The sequence below is a fragment of the Alosa alosa genome, chromosome 9 (genome assembly GCF_017589495.1).
Source record: "Alosa alosa isolate M-15738 ecotype Scorff River chromosome 9, AALO_Geno_1.1, whole genome shotgun sequence".
NCBI lineage: Eukaryota > Metazoa > Chordata > Actinopteri > Clupeiformes > Clupeidae > Alosa > Alosa alosa.
In genome coordinates, this window is record NC_063197.1 from 5590007 (window position 1) to 5615671 (window position 25665).

The following is a 25665-nucleotide window of genomic DNA, read 5'->3' on the forward strand; positions in this document are numbered from 1 at the left end:
CACACACACACACAAAGCTGATGCAGAAACACACATGCCTTTATACTGCATCCACAGATCGGCCATTCTGCTATTGTCTCTTTGTAAAATCAATATCTCTATAACATGACACCCTGCATGTAGAAACAAACAGACGCTCAGCTCATCACCACAACGCAAATCCCCATGGTGCACTCTGGTCTACGCCATTTCACCCAGCACTGTAATACAGCAGTCACATCATTAACCAGAAAACATCAGTCACCAGGCAGAGAAAACCGCCAAGCATGTGTCTGTGGTGGCCACAGCAGAGCCCCCTTATTCACTGGAACCAGAGCTCAGGCTGACTCTGTTCACACACACACACACACACACACACACACACACACACACACACACACACACACACAGCTAGCAGCAACTTACACATTACTGAGCTCATCCTGAAGAGCTGCTACGGCCGGCGCTCCGGCCACGGTCCAGTGAACTCCCCAGTCCTGTCCGTCCAGCGACCTCTTGCTGCACCTCTCTCCCCTCACTGTGTGTGTGTGTCTGTGTGCTGTTGTGTGTTCAATGCCGACTCCCACGGTCACTTTGTATCCAAGCTGGTGGTCCAGCGGAGCTGACTGGCATGATGTGTGTGTGTGTGTGTGTGTGTAAGAGAGAGAGAGAGAGAGAGAGAGAGAGAGAGAGAGAGAGAGAGTACACAAATATCCTCAACAATGGCGCAAGGCTTCAGGGGCTTCCCTTTCCTCTCCCACCCTGCCAGGCATTTATCAACGTGGAGAAGCAGAGGGAGAGAGAGCGTGTGGCCGTAAGTCCATCAGGAACTTCTCACAAAGAAGAAACTGCTCCTTCCCAACCTCGTCCCACCCCCTTTTCACCGCCCCCCTCCTGACTCCCCGTCTCTGGCATTCTCACCCCTCCCCTCTTTGGTGGGGGGCTAAGCATCATGTGAGACCTTCTGAGCTTTGGGCAATAGTATGACTTGAACAAGTTAAAAACTACAACCCGCACTGTGGCCAAGCGGTGCAGTCTGTAAAATATGTCAAACGTTAATGTCAGTGTTATGAGTGCATGTATTGGGCCTTGATATACTGAAGGGGCGCAACGTGAAGCTTCTCTTCAGCCAGAGTAAAGGGAAAATATCAGGGAAAAAAACAACAGTGACTGCATTCCCCTTTCATATAAAAGTGCCTCGGAAAGTGCTGAGCATGCTTTCTTACCTACATTCTTGAGGCTGGAGGTTTTCCAGAGTGTGAAACATCAGCAGTTAGAGCAAATGAATCCATATGAGAATGCAAAGCCCACAGCTTGTCTTTTGGTACAGTGTTTACAATGTTTCCTACCACTGTCTCATGACAACACTGTTTTTATAATAAAACAGAACAACACTTAAAGGAACCGTATGTAAGATTGTGGCCAAAACTGGTACTGCAATCACTTTCAAATTACTGTAGAGCGGTGTATCCTCCCCCTCCCCCCTGACTAGCAGAACTGGCATCATGGAGGGTGGTGCATCAGGCCAAAACGCAACATGACAACATCAACATCAGTTGAGGAATGCAACTTCACTTTTTAAATGACAATATCCTGGCCGCACTACTGTTGTCAGTGATATAAGTATTTAAAATGAACATGATTTCTTAATGTCTAGTGACATATCAGGGCCATTTTATGATTAATAGAAATATATTTCTTACATACGGTTCCTTTAAGTAATAGTTTTTAAGTAAAAGTTTAAATAATAATGCCACTTCGATATTATGATTTTCTGGACATTTTCTCTTACTGGAAGCTTTTACATTTTAATTGAATGACCTTGTTGAGAGTCTTTGAAATCAACCGTCCGAGATTACGTCATTCAGAGACAAACACACATTGTGCATTTTTAAAAACCTACTTTTATTTTCCTTTCCAATAATAATCAGCTCTTATTATGGGTTGTGTAAGCAGATATAATGAAGCAGAGACACGTGTGGATGGAGTTTGGAGGTTACACAAGCTGCCTTTGTAGGACACAAACCCTTTGCCAAAACGGGACGAATATTCTCCCCAACAGGGTGAGGGGAAAGGCTAAAACTCATCACCTCGCACCTCGACCTGCCACTGAACATTCATAAGCCCTGAGAAGTACCAGGGCCCCTGTCCATCTCCAGACACACTGAAACTTTCAAGGCTTTCCAGCAATGCTACCCCTGAGGCTATGCATGTTATTTGTATCATTGCCTACAACATACTTTGTGTGACCCTATCATTAGGATGGAAACCAGAGGTAACGGCAACACAATGCCTGTCCAGTACACAATAGACTAAAGATGTGTGCATATATGTATACAAGTGTATGGGATGGAATTAACCAATCATACCAAGGCAATATAGCACTGAAACAAATGGCCCTTTATATACATTTTGGAGTTTACAGACAATAAGGCAGGTCAGACTGACAGCATACAACTGTTTGCTTAGCTTTTAAATAGCATTTACTGGAACAATGCTACACCAGTGAATTCAAGGGCAACAGAAACCTGCAGATGAATCAACTCTAGGGATGACCAACAACACACCTCATAGTCACTTTCTCCAATATGGGATTAAAGCTCATGTGAGTATTTTTATAGTAATCTTAACATACAGGGATGAGTGTGCGCTGTGTGTGGTAATCTGATTACAGCGCAGTCTATTTAAAGGAGATCTCATGGACACCAGCGGTAGGAAAGGTGTTTACCTCCCCGTGCAGTGCAGACAGGAAGTAGACATATACAATCTGTTACAGTGACTTCAAAAAGCAATGAAAACGACAATAAATACTTATAAGGGCATAATTAATTAGCCTTGTGAGACCATCCTGATCTTGCGAGCTCCATTTTATTTTACTTGCAGATCAGTCTGGCTATTTGCGATGAAGAAAATTTGGAGCCGTTCACCAAACGAACAGCCAATCAGCGTTGGTTTTGAGGCAGGTTTAGATTAAGGGTAGCCTAGCTTGTGGTATTTTCGTCGAATGAACAGAAATGCACTGAAGAAAGAGTACATTGTATTCAAAGGTTTTGAGGTTCTGCTTGTCTGTCTCCGTCTGTCAGTTTAGTCTGCCAACCATCTTAGCCTCTCTTTCACACCCACACACTCCAGGATGCCCCAGATAAGAGCACTCTATGGGTCAGATTCAAAGGTGTGTGTGTGTGTGTGTATATGTGTGCATGTGTATGTGTGTATGTGTGTGTGTGTGTGTGTGTGTGTGTGTGTCTGTGTGTGTGTGTGTGAGGTGTGTGTGTGTGTGTGTGTGTGTGTGTGTGTGTGTGTGTGTGTGTGTGTGTGTGTGCTTCTGTGCCTTTATGAGGGAGTATGTGTGGGAGGACTGCTAAAAGGTAAGAGCAGGATTCATAAAGAGGGAAGAAGAGGAGGACAGCAGGCAAAGAGAGGAGGAGAGGAAGAGAGGAAGAGAGAATAATGGACTGGGCCTCTCATTCCTCTCAGCCATTAGCGGAGTAGCATTAGCCTGAGTGTGAGGCCCACACAGACACACACTTCATCACGCAACACACACTGTAATTGCATCTCCCCTTGTACTTTAACCCAACCAGTGTCTCAGATCATGGGACCTATGGAGCACAAAGTCATCTCAGTCAGGTCATATTCAAACTGAATTACAACAAATTACACACCGCAGTGAGGAGATATAAGGAGATATAAACAAATACTGTATCACCATAACATGATCTGAAGTAAATCCACTTTTCGAATTCAGATGAACCTGTTTATATAACTTTTACGCTTTTGACTGACAAACAATGGCAAGAAAGTAGAGTGAGATACATAAAACAATAGGCTCTTACTTGATTTCCGGACTTTTCTGGACATGTTTGCAGGTAAAAGGTAAATCAGCTCTGTTTGTGTGGGTGCAGCGTATTGAGCTGAGAAAGCACCTAAAAACACCTGCAAATATGAGCACTGAAGGTCAGGAGCCACAGCAGCACGTGACATCACTGTGGGGGCTCTTGGAACGACGCAGAGCGACCTTTGCCTCTTGGCAGCGTGCAATAGAAACATGAAAACAGGAATGAGAGGCCATATTAAAAGCAACAGCCCCTGTATTTGGATCCGGACTGTGCACTTCCTCTGCCCCCACACTGCCCCCACCTCAGTCCACTATCACCCGACTGTGGGGCGAGTGCTGTGGGGACGTGTCTAAGTCACCGTGTTTCCTCTGGTTGCCATGACGCCTCTTCCTGCCCTGCGTGGCTCAGACAGCTCCCAGTCTCGCAGCCTTCTGGGCTTCCTCCTGTGTGGGGCCTGTCCTGCTGGGTCCATCCATATGGACACACACATTTGAATGACCTCCCACTAATGTGCATACATACAGACAGACACACTAGGAGATTTGGGGTCTCTGACAGTATGACACATAAAAAAATGTATCTTGCTGGCTCTGATGTGCTACATCTATTTACTGTGTATTCAGAAATATTGTATTGTATACGGACTTGTCTCTACTACGAGACAAAATTCCTTGTGTTTTCTAACTCACTTGGCCAGATTAGCCTGACTCTGATTCTGAGAAATGTGATAACACCGTTTATAAGATTATATGTGCTGAATTCTCATCCCCTGACCAGAGAAACAATTATTTAAATATCATTCTCATGCATACATGACTGCAGGTACGTGTCTTGTTGCATGTATGCTTTGTCACTTCTGAAAAGCCACAGTCACGTCATTCCACAGTATGAATTCCGACTTAAAACAAACACTCACAGGCGGAAAACCTCAAATATCAACAGCCGAGGAGTACAAATGAAGCTCTTCAATCCAAATCAGGAAATCTCAAGATCAAGCTGCAAAAACAGACACCATGATGACATGGAAATGCTTGTTTTGGTTCAGGGAAATTAAGTTTCTAAACCACCAGAGCTAAACTGGTCCAGTTTGAGTGGCTTGTCTTGTTTAAAATACACTGTGACTCTACCAGATGGCCAAAAGTTGTACTGTATTGTTCCACTGTGCTTCTGTCTGTTTCTAAGTGACTGTAACTCGTGGCTTGCGTCGGTGGAGAGCCTACGCAAAATAAGGGGGGGAAAGAAACAAGGGCAAACGGTTTCCTGCATTTTGAAGGGAGACTCCACTGTGAAACAAAATAGGAAACCACATGAAAACCCCCGCATCCCAACACTGGGCCTCGCATGGCTGAGTAAATACAGCCATACACCCTTAGCCTGGCGATTAGACTCACCACAACAGAGACAGGGGCACACTAGCACTGAGCAGCATCATAGAGAAGGAAATATACGCTCCGCTCTCACGTGCAGTGCAAAGGTCAGCCCTTTTGACCAGTGCTGTGTATACGATAGCTTTAAATAAATTAATATGTACCAATAAATATACAATATATGCATGAGTAACTTAATTACAATCATGGACGAAAAATGGACGAAGTTTTGGGACAGTGAACTTTGGGGGATGAGCCGCAACGTGGTGTTCCTGCAGCTGAGGACCATTGTCATGGAAAGTCAATTGAAACGAGCTGAGGAAGGAAGGCATCTGTGAGGCCTGTTTAAGCATGACGTATGAGGGCAGGATTACATCAGGGGCAGGGGGGGGGGGAAGGAAGTCTTATGACCTTCCATTGTTCACCTTTGGTGCTGTTTGCCATGGAAGCCATGACTTTTTTTCCTCAGACCGCCGCATTGTCTTATAGTGTGCCAAGGCCTGAGATGGCCGTATCACTGAGTGACAGAGACTGGCACCGTGCCAAGTGGGCTGAGGTTGGTGTTAATTGAAATAAAGTGCAGTCACAAAAGCCCAGCTGATGCCAGAAATACAACACAAAACAAACAATGGACCCGAGAAGTATGGTACTGCTACCAGTCACTGACTAACAAAACATACTTTAAAAGTACCGGTACATAGAACATACACTTTTCCTGATTTTCATATTCACATATTTACATTGCATAATTCAGTTCTTGATATTGTCCAGAGGAGTCTCAATGTGAGAATGTTTTCCCCAAAATTTAATCATATACTCACATCACTGAATTAAAACATGCTAAAAATACCTGCTCTTCACCACTGAAAGGGTGTTCTCTCTAAACACATCTGCAGAACGTATGCACTGAGACACCAGTGCCTTTGAAAGCACACACTGTTCTGATTATCCTGACATTAATGTATTTTCCAGTTGCTTTGCCTCTAAGAATCCCGGTCAGCTTTGGGCCCTGTCTGCTGTGTTGGGTTTGACCCTCCTGAACAGCTTCATTTGTGTGTTTACCACAGAGCCAGGACTCATTCTGAGTGGCACACTCGTGTTAATCCTCTTAGAGGAGGTTGACCAAATCAATGCATTTCTATTCTATTCTTTTTTTCTGCAAGGCGAGAGAAGCTGAAGATTTCTTAACGTGTGCAGCAAAGAGACACAATTTTATATCTAGTATGCTTTACGCATGCGTGGTACGATATTTATAAATGTGTGAAAATACTCCTCTTCCGTGGATAAACACATAGAATGATCTATTGATTTCAGAATGAATTTAACCCCCTTATGGTGTTCCTACTACAACAGGACAAAAACATGAAGGTTGCTGGGCTTGACCCAACATTCAGCTCGCCTTGTGCTCCAATTCTCCAAACACCATGATGTATGTACAGGCCTACAGTAAATTACATGTCTCACATTCCAGGAAACATGATGTCACCATCTACCAATCAGAATGCATACCCAGCCAGGATTGTCTGATGCGGGGTGAGTCAGTCATGCCTTACAAGGTGGGACTGTAATCACATTGAATCACCGCAGCGAGACTCACACCCACCCCACCTCACCGGCCATTTCTCCTCTAGCAGCACACTGAAAACTACAGATGCACAGCATCATCTGAACATCATGTGATTGAATGGAGTGTCATTCATAGTGTAGAATTAGGAAATAAAAAGATAGCTATGAAACAAGCTTTACCCAGATTTAAAACAAGGCTTTAAATAATGTATCTTTTATTCTACATTTCCAGCGTTGTGAAATGTCAAACACTGGTGAGATATTTTTAGATCTGGATAAAACACAAAATGCGGAATTATGAGTCATTTACAATGCCTATCTAACCCAGTCTATGTCTGAGTAATGGCTTAATGACCAGAAGAAATGACCCCCGTCTACTTTCTGAGCCACTCCAAATGTCCGATTGTGACCAGGAGTGACTCACTGGCTTAGCATGATGCCATTAATTGGGTCCCCTTGGAGAATTGGAGGACGGGAGGTTTTTTTTTTTTTTTTCTTGAGGCAAGCCCAGCCCGGACGGCTTCCACCATCATCAATATGGCATAACGCACAGGCCGTATGCAGGCACTACCTATCGCGCAGTTTCCATAGCAACTGAGCACTCAGCCCCCACCTCAGGCTGCTGCAGTGCCGAGGCTGCTGATCTAGAAGAAATGGGAGCACCAGAGTGGCACAATAACCTACTTCCTCTGCCCTGCCTGAGGAACCCCGGGCAGCCAGAGGAACACTCAGCGCAGCAGGCAAAGGTTTACAAGGGAAAAGTCTGCTCATTACTTCTTTTCCACCTTCAGTTTAATGACACTGAGATGTCATTGTTATTAACATAATAAAAACACTTTCCTGTAATTTTGCCTATTCATCTAGTTAACTGGGACAAAAACAGAATTACTTCACTTTCAGTTTTGAGGTTTTCACGGAGGCTGCTTTATTGAGATAAATCTTTTAAAATGTGGTAAAATGTGCTACAGGAGCTAAATTGACCACAAACTAATTAAAATATGCCCACACGCATTCAGATTCTTGGTTCTTCTTAAACCCCACTAAAACTCATAACTGGAAGACAGGTGAGTATGTATCAGTGGCCCAATTTTACTTGACATTCAGGGACCACATGACCTCATTCTACGATACACTGGAAACTAGAGACTGTAACGATAAATGTAATTGAGACTGAAACTGTAATTAAAAATAGCGTGTAGTATTTAATCCACCGTAATGAGGACGTAATATGACAGCTGCTCTTGTAGAGATTTTTAAATGATTTAGAAATGTTTCAAATTATTTTCTGATGTCCTTATCTGATTCACAGACCTGCATGTTATCATCAGAGCTTGTTTGTCCGAAACTGACTCACTGACTTTGGCATACCTTTAACATATTGACTGTTTCCAGTATACCATTATTAACGATTAACTGGAATAAGTATTCTCCAGATTAAAAGTCTGACCGATACTGTAGATCAGTGGAGCAATGGATGCCTTGTAAGCCATACATAGAGTACCTTCTAGTTGTGGCAGGTTCTTCATACAGAATTGACAGCCATATACGATACAAAACTCCCCGCATCCTCTCTCTATTTCATAACATCGCAGTACCCTATCCCGCACACCCAGCCCTGATCCTCCGGACAGGACAGGGGCTAACACTCACCCACATGCCGGATGATGGACTCAACGCGCTGCAGAAACTCCTGCACAGACATCTCGTCCTCCCGCATCCAGCAGAGCATCGCAGGATGTGTGTGCAGGGTGGCGGTGGTGGTGGCAGCGGCAGCATCAGCAGCATCCACTCGCCTCTCGTCCTCCCCTCCCCTCCTCCTCTCCTCCTTCTCCTCCTCCACACTCCTCTCCTCCACCGAGCCTCTTCCGCACACGCTGGAAGGCTGGACGTCGGCAGGCTCCCCCATGCACACAATGCTAACACGCCACTCCCTGTTCACCGGCTACAGTGGCACCTTCCACGGGATGATGAGCAGAGAAGAAAAGAGAAGAGGGGGAACACAAGGGAGTGAACAGACAGACGGAGAGTGCTTCCCTCTTATTGCTTAGTGAGGCCGTGGTAAATTATTGATGATGCTCACGCATACATACAAACATACCCTACCAGCTCTCTCTCTCTCTCTCTCTCTCTCTCTCTCTCTCCCTCTCTCTCTCTCTCTCCCTCTCAGTGGTATTGTGTTGGTGAGGAGCAGGCTGCCAATAACCTGGGATTTGCTGTCACACGGGCTGACTCAGGCTCCAGGAAACAACAAATCAGAGAGCAGGCACCTGCCCGGAGGGAGTGATTGGGATAAGGGGTGTTTCAATGCAAAACCTGGAGCTACGGACTTAGTGGACTGGAGCTGTTTTTCAAGCTTTTTAAACTCAAAATAGGCATAGCCTATAAGATACTACACATGTTATTGGGAGAAATGTATGTGATGTCATGAATTCTGTAGTTTAAATGTATAACATGCTAATCAATGATTGGGTCATCATTTTCTAAAAAAAAGGGGGCTGTGACTTCACTGTCCCACTTTAAAATTGTTTTACAAATGATCAACATAAACATTCAAATAATATTGGAAATAATTAATTTAGGAAATAAATTTAGATGCACCATGATAGTATACATTTAATTAAAAACACTCCTTTTTATGTCCCCCCCAAACGTCTATGCAAACAATGAGGCTACATATTGGACTCGTATTGTCCATCGGTGTCTGCTGAGATCTATTTCACATTTTGGCGTGAACAATCAGGCAGTCCATTATCATCCTACCCACCCATCTATTACCCCTTGGGACCGTGACGATCGCCTTGGAAACGGCGAGGAAGGAGGAGACAGCAGCTGCGCCCACGGTCTTTGATATCAACCAGCACGGGCGATATGGCGCCTATAGCGCATCCAAGGCCAAGATTCAATGTGTTTTGCTTTATTAATCATAGACTCTCAGTAGCCAACTGTATTTCTCTACCATTTAATGACTATATGCAAATAATACACATAGTAAAATGATCTACATGTAGGCTAATATTACAACAGTGACTAGAAAAGCAAAAGTGGACAAAATCTGCATTAGGTTAGCGCCAAGGCTTCTGACACTCTGAGTCTGGATGCCTACCTGATTTGTTATTCTTTTTCCATTGCAAGTAACAGTACATTTTGTTAGACAGTAAGACTTTGTCTTTCTTTACAAAAGGGCATTTATCACTTCGCAACTATTAGCCACATTGCACTGACTACACACATCTCTGACAACCATAGACACACAACACACCATCCCCGAATTCTACACCACGTGACAATTTCTCAAAACCGGCATGACGTAAGCGGAAGAAATCGTAGCCTAACACATGCGACTGGCGGGAATTTTTTGCACTTGGCAGACAGGGCTATTGTCAACAAATGTCAACAATTTGATTTTGTTTTGCACTTCTATTGGATGCACATAATTTGGTAAGGACATCTGTATGATTGTACCAATATCAGTATCGTAACGTTGATTTCAGTTTTGGCTTACTGAATCATGTGGACACTATCTTGGATTAATTTACCAGCCACACGTTCAATTTAACGGTAGCCAAGTTAGCTAACGTTAGCGAACATACTAAGTTCTAATAAAGGTTGTGTCATGTTTTGCTTACATAGCTAGCAAGCCACCTAATAATATCTGTAACGGATCTGTTTATATTATAATGTACTTGCATTGCTTATGTGAGTTAGCGACCTAAGTGTTTGAAGAATTCTACAGGCTAACTAGCAGCGAACAAGGTAATATTAACGTTGAAAAATGTGGACTGGATACGACTCCCGATGTTATTTTATGGGTCCATGTACAATTCTGGCAAGTAATCCAGTCAGACGACAAAGCTGACGTTACATGTTGTAAGCGAATGCTGAAGTTTCTCAGACGTCTGTGCCATGTTAACTGCGACATACCTGCTAAATGCTAAATGTGCTTGGGTTTCATAAATTGTTAGACGTTTGTTTTCTTGTCATTAAACTGTTTTGGCAGATTCCGTCCGCAGAAGAGCGTACTGAATCTCTTGTTTGACCATGCACTGACATAAGGTATGCTTGTCGTTTAGGTAATAGAAATGCAGGCGTTTCTGAAAGGAACATCCAGCCAGAGCATCAAGCCTCTGAAGGACAAAGCAGCTGGATCGAGTGGAGAGAAGAAACCCAAGGCTCTACCATGGGTAGAGAAATAGTAAGACGCTTCATATGCATGTTCCGAACAGTTTTGCTATCAGAGATTAGCCAGCCTAATTCGATTATTCCAAGTCTGTAGCTTTTGGATTCTATATTATGGTGCATGGGAGGGCTGTCTTGTTATAAGAGTTATTAGATGCTTCATATGTCATTTGAAAATACTAAAATACTCTTTAAAGGGAGCATGAAATCACTTTGCAAACCTTCCATATCTGTCTATTCTATTCCTTCATCAGTACACTGACTCTGTTGATTAAATGGACAGTATTTGAGAGCAACAACTTTTCTCTGCCTAAAGAGAAACTATGCTGACCTGCTTGTTACATCTCATAGCCTTAATACTGTATCAGAGATGCACTCAAAAAGTCACAACTGAACAAAGTGTAGACATGCCCAGATTGCATAATATTGCACTGTGTAACGCTGTTGATCAGGAAGGATCAAGACACATTTAGTTTGTTTTTAACTAACTGGGTACCTGTAAGCGCTAAATGGTGTTATATTGATACAAAATACAAAGCCATTTTTTCAACCCAATAAAGTAAAAATTACAAAATATTATTTTGAGATTGAAATACGTATTTCAAATATCGGTACATGTATCATAAATACTGCCCATCCCCTGTCCACAGTTGACAGTCATGTTTATGTATAGCTGACTCCAAGCTTAAACTGTATTTAAGTCCTTTTCTTTTTTTTTTGTTACCTGCATAAATGTGTTATTAACCTGTTGCATGATTGTGCAAATAATGAATATCTTCACCTTACAGCAGACCAAAGAGTGTGGATGAGGTGGCCTATCAAGAGGAGGTGGTTGCTGTTTTGAAGAAATCACTAGAGGGCGCTGATGTAAGTACTGTTGCATCATCCACACAGCGCCGTAGTGAGAAACTCATTTGGTGTGCCTCTCCTTTAGGCTTTGCTCATGAACTCGTGGACATTTCTTTACCTCACAATTTAACACATTGTCACATATAAAACCCCACCATGTAGCACATAAACTGGTGTCTTTCGGTTTAATATTTTCATAGTATAATTACTTACGTGATGTAACGACTGATGACAGTCATGCTGTAAGCAAATAACTCTCTGACTGTGACCGATCACCCATCTGTTTCTCTTCACTGACTGTCGTCTACACTGTGTGTGTGTACTATTAATAGCGAGGGGGCTGTGTGCTGCTCCTGAACCTGAGCTGGCCTCAGGGCAAGGGTGTAACTGAACCCCCTGTTCAGCTGAGATTGAGGGCACAGGTGGCACTGCGTTGTTAGTAAGTCAGCACCGAAGCTGCTGCTATGTTAATGAACCTTTCAGTTGAACACTATGGGGTTTCCTCACATTCTCTGACATGGTCTCCTCTTCATTAGCCTGTTGTAGTTTGTTGTAAAGTTTGTAGAGTTGTAAATAGGATCGCCATTTCTTAAGTGCACATACAGTATATAAGAAAGAAGGAGACCAATGTAGCTCTACCAGGTTGTGAACTGGTACCTTGAACTTAAACACCCATATTTGTGTACTGTTACTAACATGCAGTATGGTAATGAGGAGGAGTTTATAATTTAAAATCTTGAAATGTCAGCAGGGGATTTTGACTTGAAATGGCAGCAGGGGATCTTGATATTTTTAGCTTTTGCTCAATGCTTTCTCCACTTGTCGTTGTTGACAAACGTTACACTTCCTTATTGCAGTTGCCCAACTTATTGTTCTATGGGCCTCCGGGTACAGGAAAGACCTCCACCATCTTGGCAGCAGCTAGAGAGCTCTATGGGTGAGATAAATCATCTCTCTCTCTCTCTCTCTCTCTCTCTCTCTCTCTCTCTCTCTCTCTCTCTCTCTCTCTCTCTCTCTCTCTCTCTCTCTCTCTTTCTCTCTCTCTCTCTCTATGTGTTTGTCCCACACTGTGTTCTTCAATATGATTTACTCCTGTGATGTCTACATAAACACAACATACAGTAACTTTGTTGTATTTCACTGCTGCTTTTTCTGTCCTCTACAGCATTGCCATTGTGCTGTGCTTTTTTACCTGGTGCATTTTAGCGTTTCTTTGTGCCATATTTTAGTCTTGTGTTGTTGATTAGCTCCTGTGTTCTGCTGTCTTTCCCCATATGCTTCTTGTGGTTCATCTCTGCATTTTCTCACTTGCTGTCAGCAGTTCACAGCATTCTTTTGAGTCCAGTGTTAAAGATGGCTGTCAGCCAATCCACAGAGATCTGCACTCTGACCCCGGCTAGCCACTCACGGCAGATTAGAGCGCTTCTCAGCCCAGCGCTGCATTCCAGGGCGCTGGGCAGAGCTGGAGCCACAGCCTCAGCTGCAGCTGGGGACAGACACACACACACACACACACACACAAACAGCTGATTCCTCTGGTTTCTTTTGGCTGCGAATACCCCTATTCACTTGAGCAGAGAAGATTCTGGGCTAAGACAAAGTGATTTTACAAAACAATCAGAATGCTTGAACATGCTAGCTTGTCAACAAGCAGTATGGAACGACCGGGCACAGCAGCCATCCATTTAGAACAAGCCGTTGCAGTTTTTCTGTAAGTTAAAAATACTTGATACATAGGGGAAGTAGTCAGTTTTATCGATCAAGATGGGAAAATATTACCCACAAATTAACAGTGTATAGCATATGTGGAAACCTTGACCAGGTCAATGGACTTGAAGGCATCTGTGTTGCGGAAAATGGTGCTTTTCGAGGTGCTACAGCCCTTACATAAATGTGTTCGATCTTTTCTGAGTAGGTCTCTATGTTGTGATCCCTTGCAGGCCTGAGCTCTTCCGACAGCGCGTTTTGGAGCTCAATGCCTCTGACGAACGAGGAATCCAAGTGGTCCGAGAGAAAGTGAAGAGATTTTCCCAGCTAACTGCAGCAGGCTCTCGATCTGAGTGAGTGCATCAACCTCACATCACAACGGAATTCCCCCCTCAGTTTTACCCAAATATATTCCTTGTGACCTTTTGAGGCCTCCATTTGGTCCATACTGAAACCAACAAAATGTTATTGGGTTGAAGATCCAGCTGAGTGAGCTACATTGAGTTTATCACATCAACAAGTGTTATACTCATGTTGTCTGCCCCCCTCTGTCAGTGGGAAGCCATGCCCTCCCTTTAAGATCATCATTCTTGACGAGGCGGACTCCATGACCAACGCAGCGCAGGCGGCTCTCAGACGCACCATGGAGAAGGAGGCACGCACCACCCGCTTCTGCCTCATCTGCAACTACGTCAGCAGGTCTGTCTGGCCTACTCCTTGCTGAAGCTCTTTGCAGCAGTATGTGTCTACATTTGGAAGTCTGCAACAGAATAGACCATGAAAACCCTTTCCCATAGTCCGGCAGATAGAATGTACACTTTCCCCAACCCTTTCTTTCACAAGCGTATTTGAAAGACTTGTAACCTGTGTTTGTATGCATTAACTCCTCAGGATCATCGAACCGCTGACTTCCAGATGTTCCAAGTTCCGTTTCAAGCCTCTTGCAAATGCCATCCAGGAGGAGAGAATCTTAGAAATCTGCAAGAAGGAAAACCTAAACTATTCAAAACAGGTACCAACAGTTAAACAAGGCATACAGCCCTATAACCAGGTGCAATCAATTTTTTTACGATGATCAACTTTACATGTCTTATTCTTTTCCAAGCAGCATGAAGTCATGATGAACCGCTATTAAAATCACAGCTGCAATTCATACAAATGTGAGCTTGTCTCCTCTCCTCTTTCCGCCAGGGCATTGATAAGCTGGTGAGAGTGTCAGAGGGAGACCTGCGCAAAGCCATAACTTATTTACAATGTGCAGCCAGGCTTAATGGAGATACAGAGATCACAGAGAGTACCATATTAGAGATCGCTGGGGTGAGTGCAGCCATTGATCATCCAGGCCACCACTGAAGTGATGAGTCAGTTCACTAAGGGCTTTCAAAATGGAGCTTCAGTGGCATGCACACCATCACTGAACTTCATTTCTGCTGAGAACTTTGCACTTTAGAATCTGCTCTGGTGTGATTGTTAATCTGTCTTCGTAGGTGGTGCCCCCTAATGTCATAGACAGCCTGCTTCAGATCTGTCACAAAGGCACCTTTGATAAAATGCAGATAGAAGTCAAGGTAAGACTTTATCACCTTTGACCCCAAACCACACTTGAGCTTTCATGTTCACCTCACTGGTGTTGAAGTTGGGATTTGCAAACCTTGTCTTGTTTAAGTGTTTCAGTCCACATGGCAGTCAGGAGAATACAACAGGTTTGCTTTAGTTAGTCACGTCTGACTACCATTTCAAACATCACAATTATAAACTTTGCTCAAGAAACAGTGTTGCCGACCAAGATCTTCACTTCCCTGAAATAAACCAATTAAAAGGAGCCAGCTCAGCCCACTCAAGTTATGTTCCAGTGAAATGAATCAGTTCCACACTTGCAATGTAGGGACTGGTGGCAGGTTGAGGCTGTCTCACGGTCACCTGGCCACATGTGCATGTACATGTAGTGAACACTGGAAGCACTCAAGCCACGTGCCTCTTTAGTCACGCTCATGGTCACACTCTCATCCTGTAATGGAACACTTAATGGCGCTCTGGCTACAGTTACTGCACTTATTGAATGGAAGGAATGGCTCATGTCGCCTGGCCTGCCAGTTACCAATCAGCAGTATGAAATGCTTTTCGACTGAACTCTGCTGGTTTGATGGGAGTGTGTCTGTGAAGTAACAACTTTTGTAAACAAGTGAATATTACGTTGTTTGAAATATTAAAAAAATATAAGTTGAATGATTTGATCAACTTTATTCATATCATAAGCATTTGCCAAAGCTTCAGCCATCAGCCAAAGGACTTCCATTTGAAACTAAATGCTTTGTTGTTGTTTCATCAAAATACCTTGCTTTACCACACGGAACTTGTGCAATGTCTCCGTTATGTTATTTGTCTTAGTAGTACCTTTCAGAGCAACGGTTAGATATCTGCATGGTTGCAAGATACATCTCTTTGGGTGCAAGACTGGGACCACTTGTACAAAGGAATGGAAGGGTAGCCTTATTTTTCAAAGGAGCGGGTGGAGGATACAATGAAAGGCTTTAGAACCTCCACCGCCTATAGCTCACTGCAGCAAACATAACCAGCAATCTGTGGTGTTATCCATCTTCAGCTCTAGAGCAAACCTCTCGGAGGTTACCAAGACCTAGTCAGCAATCTAGTGTTCCATTGTCTTTTGTACTTACAGTAAGGTTAGCCACAGTACAGGGCCAGCTTCATGCTCATTGTTTTCTCCTGTCGTTTCCAGAATATGATTGATGATGGCTATGCTGCTACACAGATTCTTAACCAGCTACATGATCGCATCATCGAAGGCCACCTCAGTGACAAGCAGAAATCAGTCATTGCTGAAAAAATGGCGGTGAGTTGTTGTTTTGGGAAATTAAATCAAATGTCTTTTTCTAGCATCATATGAAGGGTGTTTCAAGAAGTTTATTAAGTGTGATTATTTACTATCCATTATTGTCTTTATATTGTGATATAGTTTCTGGTACATTCTGCACAGAAACAAAATGATAAACTAGTGTAATTGTTATAATGGTTACCTTCATTCCACATACTTTAACAGTATGTGATTGGCAAGTGTTGATTGAAATTAAATGGTACAAATCAAGTGACACTTTAGTCTCTTGAGCAATTATTAGATAACATTAGGTTATGTCCCTTTTGGTTAACAGGAGGTTGACAAGTGTCTGGCTGATGGAGCTGATGAATACCTGCAGTTGATTAGTCTGGCCGCAGTGATAATGCAGCAAGCAACTCAGAACTCCTGAGCATCACTACTACACAACGTCTCCCACTTTCTGTCTTTATGTACATTTTGTTATAAACTTCTTTTGTATTTTTGAAGCAAACAGTGCTTATTTTTTTTGTTTCGGGTGAGGGGGTTTGTTTAGTGGTTAGCGAGTTGGTGGTGGTAGTAGTAGTAGTAGATAGTAGTTTCACTAGTACATTCAGATGCAAGGCAAAGTTGTGTATGGTCCAAAGAGATTAGTAAGTTAATTTCTCATTTATGGTAAATGTAAGTGAGGGATAATGGCCAGGCACTCTAGCAGACCTGTGGCTTATAACAGAGACTTTCTAATGTGGAGACACAGCACTCAAAAAATACTCCATACGCCAATATGGCCGTCGACATTGAGCCAATCATATGGTGTGTTGTGAAGACATCGTGCCAATCATGTGTTGCGATCTCGCCGCTGGAGTAAGATTGGTGTCGTGAAGCCTTGCGCACACGCATTTCTGCCGAAATGGATGCCCAACGAGTGCCCAAAAAGCGTTGTCAAATGGCCGCTTAGTGGAGGGACTTGCCTAAAAGGACTTTGCTTATAAGGCATTACATGCACACATGCTGTGACCAGTGAAGTCAAGGTTAGGGTTTGTGCATCTTCAGGCAGAGTTGCCTTGTAATGCAAGTGGAAAGCATCATGCCCTTGCAATGTATGTTTAGCCTTTAACTGGAGGCTTGGTACTGACTTAAAGATACAAGTACTGTGATATAGATTGGGTCTCCATCAATCATTTGGCCTCCAAATCAGGAAACAAACACAAGTAACCATATTTCCACTTTATTTCGAATGGGGTCATGTACAATCCAAGATCAGGTGGGTTTTACTATATACTATATGGCCCATAGTTAAGAGGTTCTGGGTCACTTGTTTAAAAAAAATGTTAAATACATTGCACAAAGTTATCAGGAAAGCACTTAAAGGAATTTGGAAGGCCATAGCTTCTGACCCAAGCACTACAATAACTGCAGGTATGTTAGTTGAACATAGTTGGCAGACTTAATACAGCACTTATACCTTTTAGTCCACAAGTAAATTATCAAATGATAGAGAACATTTATTACACACACCTTTATCGGTCTAGGAAAAATATACCTACGAAAGAATATTCTGTAAGACCCCATCTCTACTGGTATCCCCAGTAGTATAATGGTGACTAGGATCGCACCTACTGAGGTCTCCTAAAGAGAGCTCGCAGCCACGGCCACGTCACTTTGAAAAATGTCACTTATCCAGGTTCAGCATTGAGATACGATTCACCACGTTCTGATAAAATAAGCACAATGCACCTGTTTTATTTGAGCTACAGAGAGCACTGCATAAAAGATACCAGCCCAGGAGTTTAAATCAGATCAGCCACATTCATAGGCATCTCCTCAACAGTAGTATTGTAAAATGTCTCAATGTCCCGAAGAATCCTCTTGTCCTCCTCTGTAACAAAGTTAATGGCAACTCCTTTTCTGCCGAAACGGCCACCACGTCCAATTCTGTGCAGCAAGAAAACAAGAGCGCTGCAATGAGAGTCTCCATTGGGAAGACAACATGACAATGCAAATATAGAGGTAAAGAAGCACAAACCTATGGATGTAGTTTTCTCGGTTTGTGGGAAGGTCATAATTGATGACTAGAGAGACTTGCTGTACGTCAATTCCACGAGCCTGCAATTAAAAGGTACATTTAATAACCCTGACATACTAAACCTTTTCAAATCAGATAGGGAAGTGGATTTACACGTCATACAATTTCCCATACTCATTCATACCTATGGGTATCCTAAGCATTGGACAGCATTCAGCTCTAGACCGCTCAATATATCTAAAAAAAAAAACATTACCAGCAAATCGGTAGTGATCAGGACCCTGCTGGATCCTGAGCGGAATTCCCGCATGATCACATCACGCTCCTTCTGATCCATGTCTCCGTGCTGCAACGACGACGAGAGATCTAAAGTGAGCATTTCTCTGGAAAAGTGGGGTCCGTTCCCCTGCCCCCTCAAAATGATCTCCTCACCAACGCAGAGACGGTGAAGTCCCTGGCATGCATCTTCTCAGTCAGCCAGTCCACCTTTCTCCTTGTGTTCAAGAAGATCACAGCCTGGGTGATTGTCAGAGTCTCGTACAGATCACAGAGGGTGTCCAATTTCCACTCCTGCATGTAAAAAAGAAGGAGGGGGGGTTAATCACTGCAAATAGCTGCACCGGCCTCGGTCATCACATAACCCTAAAACAGGGGTCTCAAACACCCGGCCCGCGGGCCAAATCCGGCTCGCGATGTATGTCAAAATAATAATGTAATCCGGCCCTTGAGTCTATTTTTAATTGCGACAAACAACGATACTGATTAAAATAGACGATAGATCCAAGTACGGTGACATCTCATTTGTACTCTGCTCCACTATTTGCTAGACATCCAGAGCTTGATTCAAACCCAAAATCGCTGCGCTAAGTTTTCAGGAAATACTTGTATTACACACGAGAAACACAAAGACCGATGTGCATTTGTAATGACGCAGAAGCGATGCAGGCCATAGTTTTGCACAAATTGAAGCAGAAATAGGCCTACACCAAATGTTGAAAAATGTTCACGTGTGATGAAGTCTTAGGTTGGCTATGCTATTCACCTATTCTGATTCTGAAGGAGAATATCCTTTTGGAGATTATGATCGGTCGTCTATTGGCAGTGATAGTCACGGTGCGTCTGTGAATGGAGGTGCGTCTTTGCGTGTATACGATGGTGTCCACTAAGCATACCATGCTTATTTCGACCCTCTGCCCAACATAGCTTGGAGGTTGCAGTGGTAATCGTGATGATAGTGTCCGTAATGGACGTGGTACAGACAGCAGGGCTAGTAGAAATAGGGCTCTAAAGAACTACAAAGTCACCCGCAATATGATGCGAACTTCTGGGTATTCAAATTACCCGCGATAGGAACTGATTTGACCAGGATACTTTATTGTAGGCCTTGTGGTTTAGTAATAGTTTACTATTGTTGGTATACATCTTAGGTGTTTTCCTTTTAATTTGTTATGTGGGTAAATATGACAAAAAAGAAAGTAAACCTGCTCAAATATGTTCATCCAGTATTTACTGAAAGGTGCATAATTTGAGGTGCTTGCCATCCAGTGGCAAATTAGATGGGTAAATTTACCCCCTTCATAAACTTTTGTTTATACTCAAAGATTTTTACATTTACAGTAGGACTTTCAAGCCATGGCCTTTTGAAATAAAAATCCAATGGTGTTGCTTTCTTAACCCTGACGCCTAGTTTGCCAGGTTTAAAAAAGTTATGAGAGGAAAATATTTTTATTTGGTGTGAAAGACACACATATGCCTACCTGTTTTTATGCTTTTTTGTTTGTTTTTATAATTTGTATTAATATTTATTTTATCATTATTTTATTTATAAGCTAAGGTTGCTAGCACAGGTGACATTACATTTTAGGAAATAACCATTCTTTTTTTGAATTATTCTTTAACACTGACGTGGCCCTACAATCAGATGACATTGGCAGAAGTGGCCCCCAGCTCATTTGAGTTTGAGACCCCTGCCCTAAAATGTAGGGCAGCTCTGTCAAAGCTCCACAACATTATTCTGTTCTTGAATGGGGACACTGGAAAGCATTTAGTCTCAGCCTCTAATGTTTAAATTTCCTTCTGCCATCACGGGCTTGGAAATTTACAGAGCTTTGGACTTTGAATGCATTATCTCCAGATAAAAGCCCATGGAAATTCTATACTCTATGTTTAGCTCTTAGCAGGAGCTGAGGTGACACAATAGCTGTTCATCCATAGTCTCTACTGATTAAAGCCTCGCAGCCACGCAGTCTAGTTGCTACAACAGCACTTGTGAACTCAAACACTGGTAAGAGAAGATTTTCATATTTTAAATTGTCATAAAACGTTAATATCTTCAATCTTCTTTGCTATTATTCTCTGCAAAGTTCTTTATCTCGAAAGGCATAAAGTCCCAACTGATGGTCATGAGGTCAGTACATTGGATTAATCGTTTCTTGTAACACCAGTGGAGAAGAAAGTGTACTCGCCTCACGCTCCACATTGATGTAGAACTGCTTTATACCCTCGAGGGTAAGTTCCTCCTTCTTCACCAGGATGCGGATTGGATCGCGCATGAACTTCTTGGTCACCTCCAGCACGTCAGATGGCATGGTGGCTGAGAGCAGCACAACCTGTCAACACAGAGCCCATTCTGTCTACGCAGAGCTCTTAATGTACAGTGCAGTGCAGTTGGTTACATAGAAATAAGACTATGCACAGTCCTTAACCTCTTGGAAATGTGAGGGCTGTTGAAATTGATTTAAAACAAAACAAAAAAAAATCATAGTACTCACTTGGATGTTTGTGCTCAACTTTTGAAAGATTTCATAAATCTGATCCTTGAATCCTCGACTCAGCATTTCATCAGCTTCATCCAAGACAAACATCTTGATCCACTTAGGAGCTGCAAATAACAAGAAAATACTGCAATCATCTATGCTTTTGAAATGTCCAAAATGTACCAGTCTATGGTGTAGCAATCAGTAACAAGTCAAAGTTTCTCCATTATGACGTCAGTCCCGAAAGATGGTAGAGCATCATTTTACCACTCAAGATATCTGTTAAGCAGGCCTACTGCCGATGAACACTTACAAAGGTATCGTCGGTTCAGCATGTCAAAGACACGGCCTGGGGTCCCCACCACTATGTGATACGCCTCCGCTTGGAGTTTCTGCATCTCATTGCGCACGTTTGTACCACCAATGCAGGCATGACAAGTGGCCCCCATGTAGTCACCCAGAGCCAAAATGACTTTCTGGATCTAAAGAACAAACACAAACACACAAAAGAGTACAGATGCTGCTGTAGTGAATTTACATTCATCTAGAACATTTACATTCATACGGAACATTTTTCAATAGAGCTTTAAATTTCCAATAATCATTAGAAATCACTACTTTCATGTTTGACAACAGAATCAAAACTGTAAATGGGATTCAATACATAGTGGTTACTGTTGCAAAATAAAACACCAATTTCTTTTCTAAAAAAAAAAAAACAATAATAACAACATTGACTGAAATTAATGGAATGTGTCATTCTTCAATCAAAATACACAAACATAAATGACACAAGATAGGCGGATTCTTCATGCCACTCAGAAGAATATCACTGAACATTGAATTTAATCAAGTCCCCCTCCCGTTGCAGTCCCCACATGTCACTTGCCAATTTATGAACGGATGCAAACCTAAGTACCCTTAAGAGCATCTTCCACACTACCTTCATGCTGATGTTAGCACCTCAGGAGCAGCATACCTGCTGGGCCAACTCCCTGGTTGGAGCCAGTACCAGAGCCTGAGTCTCTTTCTGCTCAATCTCCAGCTGCTGTAGGATGGAAATGGCAAAAGTGGCCGTCTTCCCTGTGCCTGACTGGGCCTGAGCAATAACATCATAACCTTCAAAATTAAAGCACAAACACAAGAGAGAGACTCAACTTGATGGTTCACTAGAGTCTTGGAATGCATCAGCAAATGTACAAATGAGGAGTATTGGACCACAGCAGTTAAAAAAGGCATTCCTATGATTTATGTACATTAACACTAGACTTATCGGTATTTTCAAATCTTTGGATGTACCCTTGATGCATGGAATGATTGCCCGCTGCTGAATGGCTGATGGCTTCTCAAAACCATAGGCATAGATTCCCCTCAGGAGTGTCTCCTTCAGGATCATGTCATCAAAGTTGTCTGTGATCTCATTCCAGTTGCTCTGAGACCACACAATAAAGAAGAAAAGGGATTACTGATACGTAGACATACATACAACCCTTTTTTTTAATCTATAACTGATTGGGGGACCTAAAGGGTTACTGCAACAAATTACTCCTATGTCAAAATATAGTACAAGTACATACTCTTGATCCCGTGAGGGAAATTTGGTCTCTGCATTTATCCCAATCTGTGAATTAGTGAAACACACTAGGCACACAGTGCACACACAGTGAGGTGAAGCACACACTAATCCCGGCGCAGTGAGCTGCCTGCAACAACAGCGGCACTCGGGGAGCAGTGAGCGGATAGGTGCCTTGCTCAAGGGCACTTCAGCCGCGCCTACTGGGGTTCGAACCGGCAACCCTCCGGTTACAAGTCCGAAGCTCCACAGCTACAGCTCCCTCAACAACCTAAATCCTTTTTGTCCTTTTTCATGTTTCTTTCATTGTTAACTACTTCAAAAAATAAATAAATAAATAAATATATATATATATATAAAAATGCTCAAATCCCGTGAAACATCAGTGGTTAAGTTGAGCAAGTATTAATTTCAAGTGTATTAACGGACCAAGTGGGTTTGTAGTGCTCTTTAAACATCTTACATTACAATAATATACAACAATATAGATATTTAGGATATTTTGGAAACTGGTACAAGACAAAGAAAATATAAGCTCCAAAACTTACCTCGATGACACCATCAGGCTCCATTCCTTCGGGGCCTCCATGGTCTTTATCTCTGGAACTTAAAAGAAAAGGGAAAAAAAAAACAGTGGATGTCAATGGTAAGATAGCTTCTGTATCACAGGATGTTGCAAACCATAGAGACACAACACACAAATATTTGATCATTTGGGAACACCTAGCTGACAATTCTAAACACAAGAAGTAATTTCCACATTTACAAACTAGAAAAGCTGACAGTTAAGTATACCTCAAATTATCATTAGTACATCTTGACACATTATTCAGTGGCAGGTAAAGCCTGGACAAAAACCGCTGACATGGAGTTCTTCATTGCAGGGTGAATCACGTTACCCTGACAATTGCTTGCTTTATAACGTGAGTTACCATGTTGTATGTGACAAAAATTGCAGTGTCGACCTGGATTGAGTGGGACTAGGTGTCTGGAACAGCATCTTCCAATCAGGCACCCTTTCCTGATATTTAAAACAGTCATCCCATTCTCTACTCCAGTCGAGCATTTACTTTTCTGTGTTGGATTGATCAACAGGAGTCATCAACAACGTCTACATGACAGACTTTTGGTTGGCAAAATTTGGTTGTACTCAAAGGCATCAAGCTAAAGAGCCCCTAGAAATGTAGGGCACAAGGCACGCGCTCCCTTTATCACATCCCCACACTCACTCAAGCCCCACTCTCATATGTTTATATTTTGTAGTTTATTTTGATACATCCCATCCCTGCGATCTTAGCTGGCTTTAATGTTCCAAGATCGCTAGATCACCTAACTCATATTATTATAACTAATAACGGGGGATGTGACACGCCCCCCTTCTGAATTGTCTTGACCATAGGTCTTGCAAACTACTGGCAATTGGTGATAGCCTGCTTAGTTTGAGCTCAATGTAACGCTGGCGTTGAGCTCCGTAATAGAACAATGTCACGCTGCTACACTGACAACAAGTGTTTACATTATGGAGTAGGTTGACTTAAGTGAACACGATCTGATTTACCGACTATTCAAGGATGTTGTTCCCAATCATGTGGTTTACCTGGCAACTCATCTTATGATATATAACTCATTATCTATCCTTCAATGCGTTGTCTTACACCATACACCAAGTCTACCACCCTAAAAGAGCTCACCTGGCTGGTCGTCTGCTGTCAAACCGACACCGCTAGCAAGCTAACTAATGTTACCCCAGTTGAGTATTCGTTCAGGCATATGTAATGTTGTGCATGACCCCGCAAAATACAAGTTTAACGAAAACATATATGCATATAACAATTTCTTGAATCAAATAATAAGACAGGTGTTTATTTTGCGTATACCTGTTGTAATCCGCAGAGTCGGACATGATCCGGCCGAATCTTCGGGGCTCAATTGAAGAGGAAGTACGTAAACAGCGCAGAACATTTTAACCAGAGCCATAGAGAGATGGTCTATGGCTCTGATTTTAACTAACCGGCACTTAGACTTCCGGTAAAGAACCCTAGCTAGTTCCGTTATTCTAGCGAAATTAACTTCCCACTTCATTTACTACAATAAATCATAAATGCTTATATTTTTAAAAACAACATATTAAACTGATTAAAAAAAAATACAACAAGAGATGCAGCAAAGTTGACCGGGTGCTGCACGTAACGTCGGTCTACATATTCCAGCGGAGGGATATTGCAGTAGGCCTATTGTTAAATGTTCAGTGATTGCTACGGGGTTTCCATTACGATTAATGGCGGCCTTACATTGTACGATTTTGGTCTGTTTTCACAGTCGGCGACTAAATTTCCAAAGTCGGACAGAAATCATGGGAGTTGTACTGGAATCGCGGCGCGCTCCCGTCAACTAGATCGTTAAGTGTAAGGTGCCAATCTTAGCGGTTTTAAGTCAGTCGGAGTCAGTCCTTTTCTAGTTTTGCCGTTACGACAATATTAAACATGTTTTAACATTATCGCAAGTCTTTCTAGTCGTGGCTCATGCAAATAATGACATGAACTATAAAAACCAATAGTGACCTCTCTTCAACACCAAGCAGGAAGGGGCAAAGTAGGCGACAGCTGTAGCCTATATGATTATTTGTTATTCTTATAATATTTGTCATTTCTTATACATATTTAGTCGGCTCTTCCACGTGACAGAACAACTCTATATCGGTTAGGGATGTCACGCATGAAACAATGCTGCAGAAACACGAAAATATGGCTTTGAATTTAGTAGGCTATCATTTCAGTTCCTGTTGATATCTATTGCACGATGGGTAATAATTTAAAGGAATCTAGTTGCAGTCTTGTAAATAGTGACCCTGCAAGATCCCCAGTCATTGCAAAACCATAGTCTGTGACTTAAAACTCTTTTACTTGTCTTTAGATGTGAGAGGGTCTGAGCCTGTAGTCTTTCAAAAATCTTTTCCAAATCTTTGCAAATCTTTCCAAAGTCTGTCAGTGTAAGGAG

At 42.5% G+C, this 25665-nt stretch overlaps 3 protein-coding genes and 1 non-coding gene across 6 annotated transcripts in view; 1 reads left to right on the plus strand and 3 right to left on the minus strand.

The window, feature by feature from the left end:
• Positions 1-8887, minus strand: part of mcf2l2 (MCF.2 cell line derived transforming sequence-like 2) — an 80181-nt gene extending 71294 nt beyond the window's left edge. The window contains exon 1 of the mRNA XM_048253447.1: positions 8402-8887. Within this exon, the coding sequence (XP_048109404.1) occupies positions 8402-8657 (256 nt within the window). The 5' untranslated portion in view covers positions 8658-8887. The remainder of the gene's footprint in view (positions 1-8401) is intronic.
• Positions 8888-10049: 1162 nt separating this feature from the next.
• Positions 10050-16827, plus strand: rfc4 (replication factor C (activator 1) 4). Of its 2 annotated transcripts, none has more exons than XM_048253444.1 (11): positions 10050-10189; positions 10822-10943; positions 11716-11794; positions 12634-12713; positions 13717-13836; positions 14039-14182; positions 14375-14495; positions 14675-14800; positions 14971-15051; positions 16221-16334; positions 16651-16827. In XM_048253444.1, exons 2-11 carry the CDS (start codon positions 10831-10833, stop codon positions 16744-16746), a joined length of 1074 nt encoding a protein of 357 aa, XP_048109401.1. In that variant the 5' UTR covers positions 10050-10189; positions 10822-10830; the 3' UTR covers positions 16747-16827. The 2 variants fall into 2 exon arrangements, with proteins under 2 accessions (XP_048109401.1, XP_048109402.1); XM_048253445.1 differs by lacking the exon at positions 10050-10189 and adding an exon at positions 10405-10504.
• A 1076-nt stretch (positions 16828-17903) lies between these two features.
• On the minus strand, positions 17904-24748 carry LOC125301196 (eukaryotic initiation factor 4A-II-like). 2 transcript variants are annotated; one of them, XM_048253567.1, is made up of 11 exons: positions 24546-24748; positions 23217-23274; positions 22395-22527; positions 22075-22214; positions 21409-21577; positions 21111-21220; positions 20805-20948; positions 18772-18909; positions 18596-18685; positions 18340-18419; positions 17904-18248 (listed from the first exon to the last, which is right to left on the minus strand). In XM_048253567.1, the coding sequence occupies exons 1-11, from the start codon at positions 24569-24571 to the stop codon at positions 18104-18106; spliced, it is 1233 nt and encodes a 410-aa protein (XP_048109524.1). In that variant the 5' UTR covers positions 24572-24748; the 3' UTR covers positions 17904-18103. The 2 variants fall into 2 exon arrangements, with proteins under 2 accessions (XP_048109524.1, XP_048109525.1); XM_048253568.1 differs by lacking the exons at positions 23217-23274; positions 24546-24748 and having other exon boundaries at positions 22075-22194; positions 22395-22529.
• On the minus strand, positions 21291-21364 carry LOC125301296. Its single transcript, XR_007194707.1, has one exon. It is a non-coding gene; the product is annotated as a small nucleolar RNA SNORD2 (small nucleolar RNA).
• Positions 24749-25665: the final 917 nt, after the last annotated feature.